Raw genomic sequence first — 21204 nt, 5'->3', positions numbered from 1 at the left:
GTAAAAGAATAGCACTGTCCACACCACAGTTACAACTATAACGATATAGAGAAACGATATCGTTGGGATCACTTTCAGAACGATTTTTTTCCAGCTGTTGAACAATAAAACACGGACAGCGAGTCAGAATCCGTTCTAATCTAAGGGCTCGCGCATTTAAAATGGCAGACGACATTGCGGAGAAGTTAATCGCCGAGGTCCAGAAAAAACACCACTGTTTGACAAGTCTACTTTAAAGAAAATGGATATATGGAAAACAATCGGTCATACCCTTGGAATAAATGGTGAGAACTATTAACTATGAGATCATTATGCCAGGCTAGCAAAGATTACCTCAGGTATCCAGCGCTAGTTTCGACAACATTGTCTTTATTTCTTTGAAGTTGCAGTGAAAAAGACTAGGTGTGGACGCAAATATAGTTATTGTTATTGGTGTGAACGGGCCTTAAACCTACCCCTCACAGAAAACTCTGCATTTTTAGATTTTCAAAAAACACCACTTAGTGTGATTTATAAGCTGTTTTCCATATGTGAACCAAAAAATGTCTGCACAAGGACAAGGATTTTGGTTATTGGCATTTTTGTGGACACACACATACAAAAACATGCCCCCCCACTGTTGGCTTTTGAAAAATTCTGGCAGATTTCACACTATGCTTTTACGAAAATGCGTTTCACTGTTAAAGCCAATGGCAGATCATTGGTTTCTATTTATAATCCAACAGCTGATTGCATAGCAAATGCATAACAATAAATCCTGAAAATGTTCCCTTTCACATTGAATACATTTGTATTGCTTTTGAGAAAACAAAATTCTTTTTGTAGCTAACATGATTTTTACATTTTCTGAAGAAATGTGAGTGATGTTGCCTTTGCAAAACGTGCCACCAGGGTGTTCTGGTTGGTTGTACTGTACTATCATGGTCCTAATGGTGTTTAATTCTAGAAAGCTCTCATATTAATCACCATCATTGTTTAATCTCACAGTTTGTGGCATTTTTTTCCAGTTGACCTTTGCTCAGTTTGGATTGTGTGGTCAGACTATCGCTTTTTAAAATCATTCTTTTGGCAGCCGCCCTGGTTTAGTTTGCTTAATCTGTTAAATCTAATCTGCTTTCAAATCTCCCCATTAGAATTCAAAACATGTCCCTAAAAATGATGGAGATATAAATACATGAAACATTCAGCATAGAATTCAGCTAAAATCATCTTTCTGCCTGTTTAAATATGTAGCTGCACCAATACTCTGAAACAGATTTAGTATAACCCTGTATTTGGCCTAAGTCAAACGATTTTCATAAACAATTTTTTTTAATGATTTTGAAATAAGTCTCTTCTGATCACCAAGGCTGTAATGTTGTGAAATATTATTACAATTTAAAATACCTGTTTTCCATTTTAATATATTTTCAAATGTAATTTATTCCTGTGATGTCAAACTGAATTGTCAGCATCATTACTTCAGTCTTCAGTGTCACATGATCCTTCAGAAATCATTCTAATATGAAGATTTGCTGCTCAAGAAACATTTCTTATCATTATCAATGTTGAGAACAGTTGTGCTGCTTAATATGTTTGTGGAAAATGTGATAAAAAAAATTCAGGATTCTTAGATGAATAGAAAGTTCAAAAGAACAGCATTTATTTGAAATCGAAATCATTTTTAACACTATAAATGTCTGTCATTTTTGATCAATTTAATGCATCTTTGCTGGAAAAAAAAGTAATTTCTTTAAAAAAAAATCTTGCTGATCTCAAACTTTTGAATGGTAATGTGTAAATACTATTAGTTACTGATAGTGATGTAGCTTATACTTTAGGCCATTGTTGACTCTGTAGAGTACACTAATTAGCCTGCATGAAGATGTACATCTGAATAAACAATGGAAGAAAGCAGTTCTACGTACAGTACCATCCTCCCATAAAAACATGATACAGCTCTATTCATCTCCATGACAGCAAAAGACAGTAATGGTCACATTGTTTTGTATAAATAAAGAAAGTGCAAATAAATACATTGTATTATGTAATGGGTGGCTCCATATAGCACACCATTCAAAATAAGGGTAAAGACGGCCCACATTAATCAGCACAATGAGCTGTAAATGCAACACAACTCAACATATGCTGCACTGAACTGAATCAGTATATGTCAAGCTTTCTGTGACTAATGTCTTTATTGAACAACGAAACAATCTGGCTTTGTTACTTCATCCCATGTGTGATATCTACAGTTTGAAAAGAAATACAGCAGACAGACAAGGTTCTCCTTTGCATTATAAATAATAAATAAATATAAATTGATTCACAACACCTTTTATAAGTTATTTTTGTCATATTTGTTACTCAATTTTTAAATAAATTAAATACTGCAGTAGAAATACAGTAGAAAAAAAGTTATTCTCTCAAAAAAGTTAGTTAATTTAAATAATTTTGAGTATGTTAATAAACCTTAGTCAGGATTGACGTCATATTTTTGATGCCATATATATTATATCAGTATTTTTCCAAATGAAAACAAGGCTGTGAGAGATCATGTTTACAAAAGATGTTGCATGTGAAATATGGCACCTACACTGACTGTTTTATTTAAAGGTTGGTTATGCTTGATGACATTAAAAGTTTAAGCAACAAATAAGTAATTTCTGTTCATATTCAAACCCTAATAAGCTCTGTGTTTGTAAACATGTGGATGGAGTCACCACTAGAAAGAGTTGTGATTGGATGAAAGGCATTTACTGATCATTGGTTGTCGCCATGTTGTCAAGTCAATATGACATCAAAATTTACCCTGTTTGCTTTCTGAACGCATGTTGCTGATCTTATTGTGAACCATTTATTTGTCTTACAACAAAATGCAACTTGTAGATTTGAATGCAAGTTTTCAGTCGATTGTAAGGAAGGGCTGGGGTTTAAGTTGACAAAATGATTGGAGAAGTGTAGCATGTGTCACCAGAGAGAAGTCTGTTCTTTCACCAGAAGATTGAGCTTTGATTCAAAATTACGAGGGCAAAACTAATTTTTAAAAAGTAAAACAGGGATTGATGCTTTTTCGCTAAGGAGCACATGTGAAAAATTTAGGAGTGCATTAGAAAACATTAGGGGCGCAATGAAAATTGATTAAATAATGTGTTTTTTCTTAATAAAGGGACAAAAGGAGACATTTACAAGCAAAATTATTTAATTTATTACAATATAAAAAAGTACACTAGGTTTTCTGCTTCAAACGATTTAATAAGTATGTAAATATTTATAGGCCTACTTTAAACTGTATATATATATTTTTTTCTTTTTTTTCTCAGGACTCTTATTTTGAAGTGTCTATGCTTCACTTTTGTACATTTTACAATATAAACACCATAAAGTAAACATTATCATAATTCATTAACAGTAAATCAATTAACAGCAATCATTGGGCATAAATGCGCAGTATTCATTGATTGCAAACTGCTCCGAATTGGAGCGCCGCATTTTTCCCTGACAGCAACATGGTGTCGGTCCAGATCTGGCCCACGTCTGGTCCGCGTGTAATCCACATGTACCAGATGTAGGCCGGATCTGGGCCACACTATGTTGCTGTCTGGGTTACTTGGAAACGTGTGTGGTGCTTATATTTATTTAATGAATCATAGCATTTTTGAAGTTTAATAACCACATTAGGCTGTGTTGTGATTCCTGTCTTTCCATCCCAGAATTTAGGATCTCTTGAAATGGTCATTAGGATGTTTAGTATACTATTTAAGATATTTAAGACTTGTAATGACCTTAAATTTCACAAAACTGATTTTTGTTTACTTTTTAAGAACCCATGAGGACTTTTTTTTTATTTGCACACATGCTCCTAGATACATTTTACTACTTTAAGTGCAACTGCGAGTCAAATGCACACACTGTTGAGCCCTGGCATGAATGAATCGTTCACAATAAGATCAATAACATGCATTGTGGGCAGTTGTGGCCTAATGGTTAGAGAGTCTGACTTGTACCCTGAAGGTTGTGGGTTTGAGTCTCAGTACTGGCAGGAAATTGTAGGTGAGGGAGTGAATGAACAGTGCTCTCTTCCACTCTTATTACCCACAATTGAGGTGCCCTTGAGCAAGGCACCTAACCCCCAATCACTCCCCAGGTGCCGCGGCAAAAATGGCTGCCCACTGCTCTGGGTGTGTGTTCACGGTGTGTGAGATTTCAATACTCACTGCTGTGTGTGTGTACTTGGATGGGTGAAATGCAGAGCACAAATTCATACTTGGCTACACTTCACTTTCACTTTAGAAAACAGACAGGGAGAATATTTAAAGCAAAGCTGAAAAGTGCTAAAACCATCATTTGTAAAGTAATAAAAATGCATTACAAAAATGAATGATTATGACTCAAAATTTGAGAATTTGAATGTTTTTGAGTAACTTCTCAATGTCATGAAAATCCCATGAATATTTTAGGTAATCTCTTCTGGTATTTGCCCCGGTATCCTAAAACTAGTCTGGTCCAGCGTGCTCCTCTGTGTAGTCATGTGGTAGCTGCATCTAACCCCGTCCCTTTCACCGTTTCTGTGCAAAAAATGAAAAAAGTCTTCGTTCCCTGAACGTTCGTGGCCCGACACCGAGGGCCGCACTGGCCTGCTGGCTGATCGGCAACACAAGAGCATCTTACACAACTCCTCTCTGATCTGACGGTTCAGTAGGCCATAAAAAAATGGGTTTACTGCAAACGTCGAATACGCCAACCAGGTGACCGGTCCCTCGGCTTCTTCAGAGGTACTATGGGAGAATCCCAGCGACAGATGCAGGTGGAAGGCAAAGTAAGGCAGCCAGCAGAGCAGGAACTGACCCACGATGATGGCTAAAGTAAGTGCTGCTTTCCCGCCAACCAGTGTTCTCTTCTTCCTGCGAGGGACTGGATTTCTGCGGATGCTAGTGCTAGTGGTGATGATTGTGGTCTGGCTGTTGACGGAATCAGACCGATGCTTCGGATGAACAGTTTCCATCGTCCAGCTCGGGATCGGCCCTCTTTCCCGGGCAGCCGTGTGGGCAACTTTATAGACATTCCCATAGACCGCAATAATAATGGCAGCTGGCACGCAAAAGCAAACCGTGCAGAATAAAATGGCAAATACTCGTCGATGTCCGCTGTGGCTCCAATGGAGAGAGCAGTGGGTTGCGGCAATGGAGCTTCTACTTCCATAACTGGGCCATCCGAAGACGGTAGCAAGTCCTAGCAACGTAGATGCCACCCAGACGAGTCCCATCACGGCTGCGGATAACCAAGGCGTCATTTTAGCCTCGTACCTCATGGGATGCACGATGTAGAAGTAGCGTTCGATACTAATCACAGTAACTGTAAAGATAGAGGCAGATATGAGAAAGGCATTGAGGAATATGTACAATCTGCATTCGAGTACGGAAAAGACGACACCGGCGAAGAAGGGCGAGCCGCAGACTATGCCGAGAGGCATGAGGAGGGCGGCGCAAAGCAAATCCACGATGCAGAGGTGACACACCAAACTGAACTTGCGGAGATGGGGCACTTTCACTACTACGGCGAGTACTCCGCTATTGGCCAAGAGTGCTAATGCATTAAGAGTCACCATGACGACGAGCCCCGACATGTCTCGTAAACGAGATTGTGGGTTGGACATGCTCCCTAACTGCATGCTGGGAGCCAGATGCATAGGGTGGCCATGAGTCAATGTCTCATTAAGTTCAGTTTCGTTAAGCTCTGCTGTCGGAGGTAATCCAGACGCCTCCATTGTTTACAGTGTAGCGCACTAAACACAAAGCAGAAACGCAGGCTTCTCCATCTTCCACCAGTCAGAAATGGGGACTCATTGGCTGGAGGTCAAAGGTCAGCGCTGTTGAAAGAATAATATGAAACACAAAAATCATTATAACTACAGCTGAATACATTCACAGCAACAAGTTTACAAATTTAAAGGTGCATTAAATGATTTTAGATGTTTGGCTTTTTTACATTTTTTTTTTTTTTTTTTTTTAAACTGTATTTGCAGTTCCCCTTTGGAAATCACATGCTTTTTATTTTTATAAATTAATTAATATCAAGATTACTTTATAATTAATACTTTATAATTATAAAATAAATAAATCTGGGATCTTTTATTGCTATTTTTTTTTTTTTTTTTTACTTTTTAACTTATTCACTTTTGATTATAGATTAAATGTTCGGTCTGAATAAAATAAATAAATAAATAAAAAATAAATAAATACATTAAAAAAAAAAATAATAATAATAATAAAAAAATAAAATTTTTAAATACTACAAATTTAAAAATATTACAAAATTAATAGAATATATAATAATTGAAAAACTAAAAATAATAAAACTACATACATATACATGCACACATATGCAATAAAATAGAAAAATTAAATAGAAAATTAGTTACATAAGTAAGTATAATAATAAATGCCTTTTTGAAAAAATACAAAATGCATCATAGCTTGCTGGTTTTTAGGGAAAAAAATAAATAAATCGAAAGCCAGAGGAATCATTCAGGTATGGCATTTATAATAATAAATGCCATACCTGAATGATTCCTCTGGCTTTCGATTTATTTATTTATTTTTTTTTCCTAAAAACCAGCAAGCTATGATGCATTTTGTATTTTTTCATGCTTGGTCTTTCAAAAAATGGGACATTCAACACCTCTACATATGTTTTTGCTTATGTTTAGGGCCTAAAAATACTATGGCAGTACCATGGTACAGTGATGTGTCAGATGTACTGTAAGAGTACTATATTTATATACTGTACTATGTCAAAAAAAAAAACCAATGGTGGTATTACCATTATGGTAGTGTCCATCCATCATTTACCAAAACTGTTGGTGATCCCATAGTACTTTTAGCACATTTCTAAATCATCAGGTTATTAGCATAACATGTCCAGTGCATTATCGTGATTCTTTTTTCGGACTCGTGGCTAAACATTGAGAAAGCGAGGGAGGCTTGATCAGTTGGAATAATTCATGGTGCTCGTGGTGCTCTAACCTTTTGAAGCGGAGCATAATGAGCTCACTTGTTTGGCTGCAGCTGCTGGGGTTTCTCTGGCATTAGCGTTAGCGTGAGCTCACTGTCACCTGCACATCACTACAATGCGCTCACGCCACAGACGTCACTGTGCACATAATCACTTTCACACAGCCACAGACATCATCTCACTGATGTCGCTTACTGTACTGTCACTGTAATGCCTAGAAAACTCCTGATCACTAGTTATCTATATCACAAACTGTGTGTAGAGACAAATTTAGGTAAGCCATTTGTTGTAAGTCCCTAAAAAGTTGAAACATTATTTATATATATATATATATATATATATATATATATATATATATATATATAGGGATTAGGGTTTTGTTTTTTTTAAAAGAAATGAACACTTTTATTCAGCAAGGATGCGTTAAATTTATGACACTTACTATTGTATTTCAAATTTTCTGTTAATCCAAGATTTCACAAACTGTTTTCAACATTGATTATAATAAGAAATAATGCAGCCATGGTGAACATAAGAGAATTCTTTCAAAAACTTTTAAAAAACAAACTTTGTTTGGTAGAGCATTAAAGATGACAGTAATTCACTTTGTAAGAAAAAAAAAAAAAAAAAAAAATTAAATAATAATAAGACAGAATTTTTTTTTTTAGTGTCAATCATTCTATGTTGACCAGCCAAGCTTTATCATGATCTCCACCAGTCATTTTAATCATGCCAACAATCATAAATCATCTCTAATCTTTTATAGTCTCATCAGCACATGTCCATAGGGGCTAGAAAATTAATGCAGAGTAATTTGGCATGAAAAAGCAAAGCGGCTGTATTACATCACCAATACGGCTGCACAGAACATTCCCGCGTGTTTTAGGTTAATCAGTTTGTTTATCTTGATGGATTGGTAATGCCTTGACCTCACAACTATCTCCATTTTCACAGCAAAAAATAACTTCAGAAGAGGTTTCTGGGTGAAAAGTGGATGAAAATTACAACAAATAACACCTCTACAGCCCCCCACCCCCTGATTCAGACAAATCAGTGACTTCCACTTTTAATCCTGACATGTTTTTTTTAGTCAGTAATCTCTCTGCTCAGCCCAGATTTTCTGGTCATCTAATAAACAGATGTGCAATGTGCAGATTTTGTGTTATGAAAGAGGCGCCCTGCTTTTATTATGTGCTGTTTAACATAAACACACAACCCCACATCAACATGAACATATAACTTCTGCAAAACGTCTTGTTGCATTATAAAGAAAAAAAAAATCAGACAGGTTAACTAAACAGTTAGCTTTAGGGTTCTACATTGTTTGTGGTTTTAAATAACCAAGAAAAACTACTTTTTGTGTGTGTAATTAATTATAATTAAAAAGATTCTGTAGTTGTCCAGCGTATATTATCAGTTATGCAAAATTTGTTGTTTACTGAGAATATACATGAATTATTTAAACCTTCAACAATTTGGACTTGAAATTATGAGACAGTTCTTGAAATTTTAAAGTAATAAGCTGAATGTTTAACAGTACAACAAATGACAATAAAAACAATCTTACCTGAAATCCATCAACTAAGTCTGGTCAATCATCATTAAATGTTCCAAAATCCTGGATCTGTCCGTCGGTCATGTGGAGTCGTGGAGTTTATCCAGCACTTACTCTCTCTGTGGTGTGGAGAGCTTGATGGAGCTGTGTTTGGCTCTGCGGTGTTGCACTTAAGACAAGCGGAAGCCATCACAGGCAGATGTACATGATGTGCAGGTCAGTCCATTAGGAGACTCTACTGCATCATCTGGACAGAGTAATTACAACGTGTCAGTTCCCCTCACTGAGGAGCCAGAGAGCTGCAGGTGAATTCAACTACACAGCACAGTAGACAGTGAGAGAGACAGAGAGAGGGAGGGAGAGAGAGGGACACAGCTGACCAGGACTGGGGAAGTCATCAGTGGCAACAGTCACTCACACTGTACAATAAATATATACACACATATGCACAAACGTGCAATACAAATATGAGTAAAATTAAATAGAATATTAGTTGCATAGTTTATAATTAATAATAAAAATAATGATAATAAATTTGTTAATATATAGGCCTGCCATTGATTAAATAAATTAAATTTATTATTATTATTATAATTATTATTATGTGTGTGTTTTAATGTATATGTTTGTATATATGCGTGTATTTAATTTCATTTATTTATATATTATTAATAGTAGTAGTATACTTATATTTTTATTGCATATGTTTTATATATATTTGTGTATATTATTTTGTGTTTATATTATTATTATATTAGTAGTAGTATACTTGTTTTTATTACATATATTTGCATATATGTGTATATTTTATGTATTTATAGTAATATTATTAGTAAAATACTTAATTTATGCATTTTTAGAGTGTTTGTATATTTATTTATAATTGTATTTATTTATATTATATATAATATATATAATTTGTTTGTTTATATAGTAGTAGTAGTTGTGCATTTTTATTGCATGTTTATGTGTGTATATATATTATTATTATTATTATTATTATTATACATGTGTTTTAATATTTATATTTGTATATCTGTGTATATATTATTTTATATTATTATAATTATTAGTAGTATGCTTGTGTTTTAATTGTATATGTTTGCATATGTCTTTTATTTTATGTATTTATATTAATATTAGTATTAGTAATATACTTAATTTTACATTTTATGTGTGTGGAATTCATTTATTTATAATATATAATGCGTATGTTTATATATATTTTATTTATTTATAAATATATATATATTATTATCAGAGTTCGAATTGTAAAAATTAGGGGGGCAACAACTAGTCCCTATTTGTAGGGGGCAACAACTAGCACCAAATTGTAAAAAATTAGTTGCAAGGGGGCTACAACTAACTTCAGCCACAGCCTTAGATGAAATCAACATATTCCATATTCCTAATATTCACATATTACTAACCAGATTGACTTTATTTATGTCATTTATCTACAGAAGTTTTTATTGAGAAACAACAGAAGTTTAACGCTCATGTTTGTTTCATTTGAAGTCACCATAATGGTGATTGGTGTTTCCATTAGTTGGGCTCTTAACTCTTATAATGTTTGGCTTCTCTTGCTGCAACAGTGTGTTTGTGTTTGTTATAATCAATGTGTAATAGCCTGATTCACTGATGTCATTTGAATGTAGTAATTTTGTTGTGCCATTAATACATTTAAATTACCATCCCTGCTTTACTGCAACATGAGACCACAATGCATTTCAGAAATCAGCTAGAAAATTGAAATAAAAACCATGAACAAAAAGTAATAAATTACACTGACAAACACAGATATGAGCAATCAGAGTATGAATCTCAACAATGATGACAACAAAATATCCAGACAATCAGATCAACTCTGGACATCACAAAAAGCTACTAAAAGACAGAACAAAAACCACAGCAAAAATAAATCATGTTCGTCGGTCAAGAGGTAGAGGCCTCTCTGAGCCATCGGATTTTATCAAAAATATCTTAACTTGTGTTCTGAAGATGAACAAAGGTCTTACAGGTGTGGAACGACACGAGGGTGAGTAATTAATGACAGAATTTTCATTTTTGGGTGAACTAACCCTTTAATGGGTCGTTTACACGACACCGTTTTCAACTAAAAACGAAAAACTTTTTATGCGTTTTGACCATTCATTTACACAACAACGCCGTTTTGGTGGTCTGAAAATGCAAACTTTTGAAAACTGGTTTCAAAGTGCAAGTTTTTGAAAACGGTCTCTAACATGATATTTAGCCCCTGGAATGCGACTTTTACCCTAGGTGCCCTGCCAACAACGCGGATTTTACCCCCCGGAATGCGATTATTACTGTGGGACCCCCCTGAAACACGATTGGGCTAGTTTTTGGCTAGTTTTGAGTAGCAGTTGGGTGGGTTATGTTGTGAAAACCTGGCAACCCTGGCCCTGATTATTATTAGTAATAGTTGAAGTTGTAGTAGCAGTTACGTGGTTTAATTGCATGTTTGTATATATGTGTGTATTATTTTATGTATTATTATTATTATTATTCAGTATATATCAGTTTCAGTCACACTGCCGTGTGTGCAGTATAAACAATCACACAGCAGCTCATTTGAAGTGGTCGCTGTAATGTATCGTCTCTCCATGAAGCTGCGCTGTAGCGCAAACACACACACTTTAACCACCCGAGAAGAAGAACTACAGGAAGCATGTGTTTGTGGCCATGTGTGTGGCAGCCAAGTAGCGCTAAATAAACTCAGGCAATCCTAAATTACTAGGTAAAAACAAGTAGTTTTAAACGTCATCATGTCATCTTTCTTTATAAAGAAAAGGGTCATCTCTGCAGCTCTCAACAAAGGAGATTTAAAAAGAAAGGTACGTTTTTGCTATGAGAAATGAATTTGTATTTATCCTTTTAGCTTTCATGTTATTTGATGCTTTTTTCTTCTGTGATGTTGTACAAAATATTACCATATTTATATCCACGTTAGAGTAATGCAGATGATGGCAAAGGGAGATCAAAAAAGTTCAATAAACGAGTGGATGAAGAAATATCGAGTGACTCAGAAAATGAAAGGTAATGTAGTGTGTTGTGGTGGATGAACGTTTATGTCATGTTGTTTTGCTTAAGAGAATAAGATGACCTATGGCTTTCTTCTGCAGAGCTGATCCAAGCAGAAGAAAACAGGACGATGAAGACGATGAGCTCGAGGAGACGCCGCAAGACAAGAAACTTCGCCTGGCCAAACTTTACCTGGAGCAGCTGAGAGAGGAAGGTGTGTAAGATCATCATCATCCACAACAGAATGAAGCATTCCCACTGTTTTCTGAACCCGTGTTATCTGTACTGTCATTGGCAGAGGACAAGAAAGCTGAGGAAGAATCATTTGAAGCGGATCTCATAGCTGGAAGACTGCAGGAGGATCTGGTAAATCCACTGGCTTTCATCAAAAAGTTATCATTTGCCTTTTGAAATCTATTCTCTGAGTGTGGTTGACAGTGTGATGATGTCACACTTTTTGCTCATTTATTCAGGAAATGTTTAGCATAAACCTTTGAAATGTTACCTCAGATATTTTTAACAGCATTACTTGTCAATTAAATTTGTAACATAAGATGCAGATAAACTTCATAATATAGTGCAACTGAATCGAAATGCTTTTATTTGATAAATGAAATTGCTCTGATGTAAATCATTATATTAAGTATTGTAACATCATGTAAAACAAAGAGGGTGAGGCTTTAAAGGGTTAGTTCACCCAAAAACGAAAATTCTGTCATTAATTACTCACCCTCATGTCTTTCTAAACCCGTAAGACCTTCGTTCATCTTCAGTACGCAAATTAAGATCTTTTTGATCAAATCTGAGCACTTTCTGTCCCTCCATAGACAGCTTCGCAACTACCATTTTCAAGCCCCAGAAAGGTAATAAAGACATCATTAAAGTAATCCATGTGACTCCAGTGGTTTAACCTCAATTTTATGAAGCGCCTTGAGTGCTATTTTTGTGCAAAAACAACATAATTTACCACTATTTACAAAATATTAATCTAGTTAAGAAGGTTGTCAATTGAGGGAAGTTCTGAAGATGAACAAAGGTCTTACGGGTGTGGAACAACATGAGGGTGAGTAATTAATGACAGAATTTTCATTTTTGGGTGAACTAACCCTTTAATACTACATGTAAAAACACACAACTAGTTATGAACATTTACAAAACCTTTCCCAAATTTAATTCCCAAACTTCCGGACCCCTTTGACTAAAATATTTCTTTGAATTCCCCCTGAGATTTTAGGTTAATATTTCAATAATTTAACAACTCATTCACTTTCTTTAATGACATGCAGGTAAATAAATAAAACATTTCATATTGTTTTATGTTGTTTTTATTTTAATTATTACAAATATTTTAATTTCACATTTTTATGATTTAATTATTAGCATTTCATAAATACACCATGGTTTAGCATCCAAACTGTTATGAAAAGATATTAAAATATGTATTTTTAATAAACTTTAAACCCCAGAGATGTGTTAAATAGATAGGAACATCAGTGAATTACAGCATTTAAATATTAACAATTATAGAAAATGAATGCTGAGTTGTTGAATTATTCATGCTTTTATTGTCATAAAGAAAGGAACTTTTTTTTTTGTAATATTGCTATTAAATCAGACTCAAAACATTGAGAATGGTTTAAAAGGATGTATGGTTGGATTCATTCATTGTAAATAAAAAAAATAAATAAAATTAAAACCAAAAATTACAAAAGATATTTTTACTTAAAGTTTTTAAAAATCTGTTGATTTTTACTAAAACTGTTATTTTGGAGGATGTTATATGTGGCTACAGTGAGTGTATTGTGCATAAAATGATTACTAATGTAACATTTGAGTGTTATAATTCTCCCTGTTCTCCACTTGTTTTTATTCATCCTCCACAGCTGGAACAGAAAGGCAAACTGCAAAGACTCATAGCCAAAGATGTGAGTGATGTTTTTCATTAGCTGCTGTGCAGATACTATATCTTTATTTGCCACTGTTAGTTCCCATTTATGACATCACCCTGATGTCTCCTCTAGCTCATAGCTCCAGACCCAGAGGAGATCAGGTTGTTGAGAGGACACAAACTATCCGTCACATGTCTTGTCATCACCCCAGATGAGAAATACATCTTCTCTGCAAGCAAAGACTGCTCAATCATCAAATGTGAGTCTGACAGGTCAACTATGCTCTGCTTTAATGCTCTACATTTTAGATCAAGTAGACGTTTCAAGCTTGTGTTGTAGAGTATGTGCTTCTGAATGAATGATGTATATGATCTGCAGGGGAGGTGGAGAGTGGAAAGAAGGTGCACAAGATGGCAGGAGGACGGAAGGGAACAGAGGAGCGTCACGTGGGACACACCGCTCACGTCCTGAGTATGGCCATATCATCTGATGGGAAATACCTGGTGAGAGCAGCTATTGTTGGTCTGCTGGGATTCACTGGGTCATTTTTCCTTAACCCAAGGTTTTTTTGCACACAAACTGGCTTTATTTTTGTTGCCATGATGTGCTAAGAGTCAAACCAAAAATTATTCAGACACTAGATATCATTTTTGATATATTTTTACTAGTGGGTGCAGGACACTATAGTTCATTTATGTAAGTGAGGATAGCAAAAGTAAAGTGACATATTATACCCATACATTTTTCATACAGTGGACTACCAGTAAAACTGATAAAAATTTGGGACCAAAAATTATTCAGACACTTTGACCTGACCATATTTTGCTTAAGTGTTATCTGACATAATTAAGATAAATTTTTTCTGACAGTGTAACTCTGAGATCTTGTCATATTTTATTACCATTTTTTTTTTAAATACAGTGAATAAACTGTATTAATGAATGAAATGTTCAAGGTGTCTGAATAAATTTTGGTTTGACTGTATATTCATCCCCAAAATAACAATTCTTTTAAATTCAGTAATATTTTCAATAAGCTCAGTAAATGTTTTGGACTTTGAAGAATTTGTATGTGTGTATATATATATATCTTTCTATCTTATATTTGTGGATTGCATTGTTTCAGAGTGATTTTACTGTGCTTTTTTTTTTTTTTTTCTGTTACAGTTTTTTGTCAATTGATTGAAAACACAAAGTTGTATGCGATTTAATAGGCATGTTTTATTTATTTTCTAGGCTAGTGGGGACATGAATAAACTCATCATGATCTGGGATCCGGTGACATGTAAACATCTGTACAAGTTTACAGGACACAGAGGCGCTGTATCAGTGAGTACAAGATCTCTTATGGATACACACATTTTAATGAATCCTTATGACTTTAGATCAGGGGTTTCCAAACCTGCTCCTGAAGGGCCACTCTTCTGCAGAGTTCAGCTTCAACCCCAAGTAAACACACCTGAACCAGCTAATCAAAGTCTTCGGGCTCACTAGAAACTTCCAGGCAAGTGCGTTGGAGCTGAACTCTGCAGGACGTTGGCCCTCCAGGAGCAGGATTGGACACCCCTACTTTAGATGATAGGAAATTCCTGGCTTTATTTCATTTACTTGCTGTTTGTACTCATTTGACGGAATTTATCAACGCTTCTGTTTCACTGCTTCCTCCACAGGGTTTGGCCTTTAGACGAGGGACTCATACCCTCTACAGCGCATCACATGACCGCTCAATAAAAGTGTGGAGTGTGGACGAGAACGCTTATGTAGAAACCCTGTAGGTACAGCAGCTGATGTGGGTGTTATAATAAACAAGAGAACTGTACTTACTTTTTATTCACATTTGTCAGGTTCGGCCATCAGGACATGATCACTGGGTTGGACTGTTTGAGCAGAGAGAGATGCGTGACCGCAGGAGGACGAGACAGAACAGTCCGAGTGTGGAAAATTGCAGAAGAATCACAGCTCGTCTTTCACGGACACGAGTGAGTTTGTAGTTGAGACGTATTTTTCTTACGTTATGACCTCTAAACTTCCTATATTAAAGCAGTCAAGAGTTGAGACTTTTGTCATATTTAAGGATGAATTCTTTTCATCTTCCTGTGTGTAATGATGTTTTGTCCTTGTCTTCTGTCTCTCTGAAGGGGCTCCATCGATTGTGTCCAGCTTATAAATGAAGAACACATGGTCACAGGTGGAGATGATGGGTAAGACTTTCTTTCAATTCTGCTTTTCAAAGGGCTAGATTTTTTTTTTTTTTTAAAGAGTGCATAACTTTCATTAATAGTAAGCATTATTACATTATGCTACACTATCATTGATCTTCTCAACTACATTTACTGTGTATGTTTTTACCAGTTGTTGTTGTTATTGTTAAAACTAAGGGGGCATTTATACAACTTTGTTTTTTGGCCTTTTATACAACTTTTTATGCGTTTTGGCCATTCATTTACGCGACAACGGCGTTTTGGGGGCCTGAAAACGCAAACTTTTGAAAACGGGTTTCAAATTGCAAGTTTTTGAAAATGACACCGTCCAAAAATGTGGATTTGTGAAAATGGTGACGTCATGCGTATGCGTATTATGTGTTCAGTCTATAGACGTGTAGTGTTTCTTTACAAAGTGACTTTGTACAAAGTCGCCAACTACTGGCCTGGCAGCAGAATACAACGTTTTTAATCGTTTTCGCGGATCTGTGTGAACAGGGATCGTTATGACAACATTGTCATTTTTACGTGAAAAAATCAAAGGAAAAACTTTTTCGTTTTTAGTACATAGTTGTTGTCTAAATGTACCCTAAAACTATTAACAATAGATTTGTCATTGAATTAAAGATTAAATAAAATAAAACTAGATGAGTAAAGTTTGATGACAAACTTTGTTGGCTTGACAAAGCCAGGTCTGAAAGTTTAAAATAACTTTAAACTGCTTGAAGTTTGAAGGTTTTACTCAGAGAAAGTAAAAAAATCTTATTAGAATGAATTAGCATATTTGAACACATTGTTTACATGAATTAGCATGTTGCTAACATGAATTAGCATGTTGCTAACATGAATTAACATGTTTTAACACTTTGCTAGCATTAATAAGCATGTTGCTAGCATGTTTTAACACATTGCTAACATCAGCTGGCATGTTTTAACACATTGCTAACATAAATTAACATGTTGCTGGCATGCTTTGGCACATTGCTAACATGATTTAGTACGGAGCCCCGCACATGACATGCAAGAAAAAAAATTAAATTGTGCGCACGATTTACTAATTCGTACCCTCGATTTACTAAATCCTGCACGTTTTAGTAAATCAAGGGAACGAATTAGTAAATCGTGCGTGCGATTTAGCCTATTTTTTTTTTTTTTTTTTTTTTTCCTGCACGTCATGTCCGGGGCTCCATAATTTAGCACTTTGCTAGCATGAATTAGCATGTTGTTAGTACACATGTTGGCTATGTCAAGCCAACTTAATAAAATAAATATTAGATGAAACACTTCATCCTAAAAAAAAAACTTAAATGAGAATTTAAAATATTGCCTTGGCAGCTAACTGAAATAAGTTTAAGTGAAAATTACCAAAACTGAAATAAAAATAAAGCTAAATAGATATACAAGACAATATATTAAAAATCTAATGAAGATGACAAAAGCACATAATGAAATTATGAAAACTTAACTTAAACTTCAAATATATAACTAATTCAAAATATGAATAAATACTAGTGTATATAAATAATACTAAAACAACTGTTTCTTATGCTCTATAGAAGCAACTAAATTATCCTGAGATGATAAAAATCTATAGAACGAATGAACACATTGTGATATGTGTTGTTATATTACTGAAATATTAACTTAAAATCTCAGGGGTGCTTTAAGTAAATATTCTTTAAAGTATTTCAGTTGTCAAAAAATTTTGTAAATCCATGCTTTAATGCATAAATGATGAAATGTCACCCTGCTGTGGTTTTGTCCAGCTCTATTTCTATTTGGACGGTTAATAAGAAGAAGCCGGTGAGCACAGTGAAGAAAGCCCACGGTAGCCATGGCAACACGGGTCTGGAGCAGCCCAACTGGGTGTCGTCCGTGGCGGCGCTGCACAACTCCGACACCGTGGCATCAGGTGCCTCAGGTGCACACACACACACACACACACACACGTGCAAAACACCAACTATTGCTCACAGGCAGCAAACCCAGTGCACTTAAATCCACAGCCGCCCACCAACTCTCATTTGCTCTTTTGTCACATACACACACACAAACACACGATAACCCTCAAGTGCAATATTACCATCATAATCTGTCCTCGTTCCACTTTGACCTTGTTCACAAAGCTCTCCGCCTTCTGTATTTCCATACGAGACTGCTCTCCAAACACCTGATTACCATCAACATCATTGTTGTCCCTCCCCAGGCTCCCATAATTCAGCGGTGCAGCTGTGGAAGTGTGGGCAGGGATTCAGAGGCCTGGAGCCACTCTTCAACATCCCTGTGGTAAGCAGTACAGATCCATACAGCTTTATTAGATGGGTTATAGTCCGTCTGCTATTGAATCCCGTCCTATTGTGTGTGTGGATAAAGCAGCACACTTCATCTGGAGAGGATGAATAATAGATCAGTTAATAATACCACATTTTTTTACAACTGCACAGTGTACACACAGTGATTATTGTGCCTGTCAGATGTGCGTCTCTTACAGTAAGTGTAACCTGCTGTATAATGAATGTTAATAAGCTTTGATTATTTCTCTTTTAGGCTGGATTTGTGAACAGTCTGAAGTTCTCAAACTCTGGGAAGTTTCTTGTGGCGGGAGTTGGACAGGAGCACAGGTGAAATATTTTTAAGCGTAGCGATTATCTGCATTCGCTGATGGACAAATTATTATTTCTTGTAGTGTCATTTGCAAAATCGACCAATCATTTTGTCAGTCAATAGTGCGCATTTTCAAATATTCCTTAGTAAATTGAAATTCAGATATTTTGTGTGCATTTTATTGGTGGTGGTTTAATTGTATGGTATTCTGTATATCAACACTAGTGGTTCAACAGATCACAAAACTCACAGTTCGGATCGTATTACAGTTTTTGTGTCACAGATCGGATCATTTTTCAAATCAGCAAGAGAAAAAATTAGGGGGTAACTTTGTTTTCCATTTAAAACACATTTTAAGTACTCTGATACTAGAGCAAAAACTACTAACCTAACTAATAAAGTTAAACTTAAAGGCAAGTGAACAGTCCATAAAAAGAACAAATACACTAATTACAAGCATAGATAAATACAATATAATAAAGCTACACATAAAGAAAGGTCTAATTGTAGTATAGAGAATGAGAAGGTTGCGTTACAGCGTTTTCACTCGCGTTGCATTTCGAGAAGGTGTCCCCATATTAGCAGGATACACTATCCGTTGCCATGGTTACTTTGACAGTGAGACTGAGAGAAATAGTGTGATATTTGTTTGCATTTTTGCGATACGCCACAGTTTCTTGGAAAGAAATGGATAATGAGGAAGCGAAAGGAAAGGGGCTCTATCGGGAGAGACTAAATAACACCGCCAAGGGACATTCTAAAACGCTTAACGTGAAAACGCTTAAAGCCTTTTCCTCCCATAGAAAACCGTTATAAGAAAACGCTTAATATGGCTTAATGTACTAAGAAAGACAGTGATATTAACAGACCAAACTCAGTAAACATCATAGGGCCTACTAATAAAGTATACTATGTAATACTGTGTACAGAAAAGCAGTTGAGCCCGTAATGTGAACGCAACGTGTTTAAATTCACGAGCGTTTTCCTCAGAAAACTGTTATAAAGAAAACGTTTAACGCCGCTTAATGTAGCCTATAAGTAATATTAAAAGATCGAATTCGGCACAAACCAATTTTTCTGTATATTATGCTTTATTAGTATAGTGTTTACTAAGTTTGGTCTTTTAATGGCACTGTCTTTTTCTTTATGGGAGGAAAACATCGTGTAATTAAATGTGTTGCGTTCATATTCTGGGCTCGTCTGGTTTTCTGTCCGTAGTAGGCTATGCTTTATTATTATGGTGTTTACCAAGTTTGGTTCGTTAATAACACTGTCTTAGTAAATTAAGGCACGTTAAGCTTTTTCACATTAAGCTGTTTCAGGTTAAGCGCTTTAGAATGTCCCGTCGCGGCGGAATTTAAAATAATGCTCTAAAACCTTACTATAGTATATAATATTATATAAGACCAGAAAAATATTATTATTTTTACAATAATAAGCATCAGAACTGTAATAAAAGCAAGTATGACTGAGCTCTCGCAGTTTACAGGTTTGTGGGTTTATAATTCAGCCGCAGCAGAATTGTTCATATGCTTCTATTGACTCTATTGACGCTGTCGAAGTTACCATAGCAATGGATAGCGTATCCTGCTAATATGGCGGCGCCTTCCCGAAATGCAACGCGGAGTGAAAATATCGTGACGTAACTTCTCATTCTCTATTCATTTTGGGTACAGAAATGTAATAAATGTAAAATAACACTGCTCACTGTATAATTCTATTAATATAGATTAATCTTTGTTAAAGCTGTGTTTTGTTGTTTGATTGACGTCAATGACAGACAACAGCAGGTATTTATAGGCTGCGGTCACTTTAAGACCCGACGCACGATATACATCCAATTACTTTCTCAACTGTCTCCGCGTTCACTTAAGACACAACCGACTGTGTTTTCGAGAATATTTCACGAGACGGGTATTTTAACATAATTTTGTGTGTATGTGTCCATCTAAGTGCAAGGAGACACGAAAGAGGAATCAATTCGCATACCGCGTTAAACTCTCCTCTCCCTCTTCTAGCTTTGGAATGGTTTAAAATCAATTGAATGTGTAAACTAGCTAGACAAAACAGGTGCAAATGATAACCTTTCACTCTATGGCGGTTAAACTTGCAATTAATCCACGATTCACATGCGTGCCGGACCGCGGATCAAACCCCTAATGAACACTATATCAGCCATTAGTCTCTAAAGCCGTGTTTTCACCGAAATTACCCGGAACAATTTGTCCCAGGAACTTAATGGAGTACCACTCCAAAGTTCCTGCGGTGGAAACGCGGCTTAAATGTCAGTAACTATCGATATCATATAGATAGTATTGGCCATTAAAAAAAAACATATCCTTTACATAATATATAAATATGTTGAGTTTGATCTTCTGTAGGAGGTTTATTTTGTTATTAGTTATACTGATAAAGAGTGAGTTCAGCTACCAGTCACTAAAGGTTACTCAGAGATAGATGGGTAACTTTTTATTAATGTATTAATAATGAATACAAATGTTAATACATTATATTTATTTTTTACTTTTTAAATTTAATAAAATATTTAATGCATGTACCTTCAAGGCATCATTTCTTGCAATAACATAGTACTATCACTAGATGGCACTAATGTGAAGTGAGTTGGTCCTTTGTGCAGCATTTACACATTTCATCATGTTGACATTCTTGAGCTCAGTGTATCCTGTTTTGTTCTGTCTTTTTCAGGTTGGGCCGATGGTGGAGAGTAAAGGAAGCTAAGAACGGACTGTATATCATTCCTCTTAAAAGACAAGCTAAAGAGCAAGAAGTGGTCCAGTAATGTGGCCTGATCTAGGACTTGGTTTCGGAGAACTCTTGGTTGCCTTTTTGTTTTCTTTACATGTCAGAGCATGATGTAAAAGAGAAGCTTTTGATTAAATTTCTATGGTGTTGATCTGTTT

The 21204-nt window shown here is 35.4% G+C and overlaps 2 protein-coding genes across 2 annotated transcripts; one reads left to right on the top strand and one right to left on the bottom strand.

Moving 5' to 3' along the window:
• Positions 1-1620: 1620 nt before the first annotated feature.
• si:ch211-213o11.11 (probable G-protein coupled receptor) lies at positions 1621-8868 on the bottom strand. Its single transcript, XM_051913434.1, has 2 exons — positions 8561-8868; positions 1621-5848 (listed from the first exon to the last, which is right to left on the bottom strand). The coding sequence occupies exon 2, from the start codon at positions 5744-5746 to the stop codon at positions 4436-4438; it is 1311 nt and encodes a 436-aa protein (XP_051769394.1). The 5' UTR covers positions 5747-5848; positions 8561-8868; the 3' UTR covers positions 1621-4435.
• A 2324-nt stretch (positions 8869-11192) lies between these two features.
• rrp9 (ribosomal RNA processing 9, U3 small nucleolar RNA binding protein) lies at positions 11193-21195 on the top strand. Its single transcript, XM_051913013.1, has 15 exons — positions 11193-11403; positions 11520-11605; positions 11692-11804; positions 11889-11956; positions 13474-13515; positions 13612-13738; positions 13858-13982; positions 14715-14807; positions 15149-15249; positions 15323-15457; positions 15617-15679; positions 17446-17600; positions 17886-17965; positions 18227-18300; positions 20990-21195. Exons 1-15 carry the CDS (start codon positions 11335-11337, stop codon positions 21081-21083), a joined length of 1425 nt encoding a protein of 474 aa, XP_051768973.1. The 5' UTR covers positions 11193-11334; the 3' UTR covers positions 21084-21195.
• Positions 21196-21204: the final 9 nt, after the last annotated feature.

This window comes from Ctenopharyngodon idella, chromosome 11 (assembly GCF_019924925.1).
Source record: "Ctenopharyngodon idella isolate HZGC_01 chromosome 11, HZGC01, whole genome shotgun sequence".
Classification (NCBI taxonomy): domain Eukaryota; kingdom Metazoa; phylum Chordata; class Actinopteri; order Cypriniformes; family Xenocyprididae; genus Ctenopharyngodon; species Ctenopharyngodon idella.
The sequence above is the reverse complement of the archived record's forward strand: the minus strand, read 5'-3'. Positions and strand labels throughout refer to the sequence as shown.

What these genes read in the sequence shown, in the direction of transcription:
- rrp9 (XM_051913013.1), top strand. Translation starts at nt 11,335, where the DNA reads ATGTCATCTTTCTTTATAAAGAAAAGGGTCATCTCTGCAGCTCTCAAC. An exon ending in AAGGAGATTTAAAAAGAAAG is followed by an intron (nt 11,404 to 11,519) that starts GTACGTTTTTGC and finishes TATCCACGTTAG; the next exon opens with AGTAATGCAGATGATGGCAA. An exon ending in CGTGGCATCAGGTGCCTCAG is followed by an intron (nt 17,601 to 17,885) that starts GTGCACACACAC and finishes GTCCCTCCCCAG; the next exon opens with GCTCCCATAATTCAGCGGTG.
- si:ch211-213o11.11 (XM_051913434.1), bottom strand. Translation starts at nt 5,746, where the DNA reads ATGGAGGCGTCTGGATTACCTCCGACAGCAGAGCTTAACGAAACTGAA.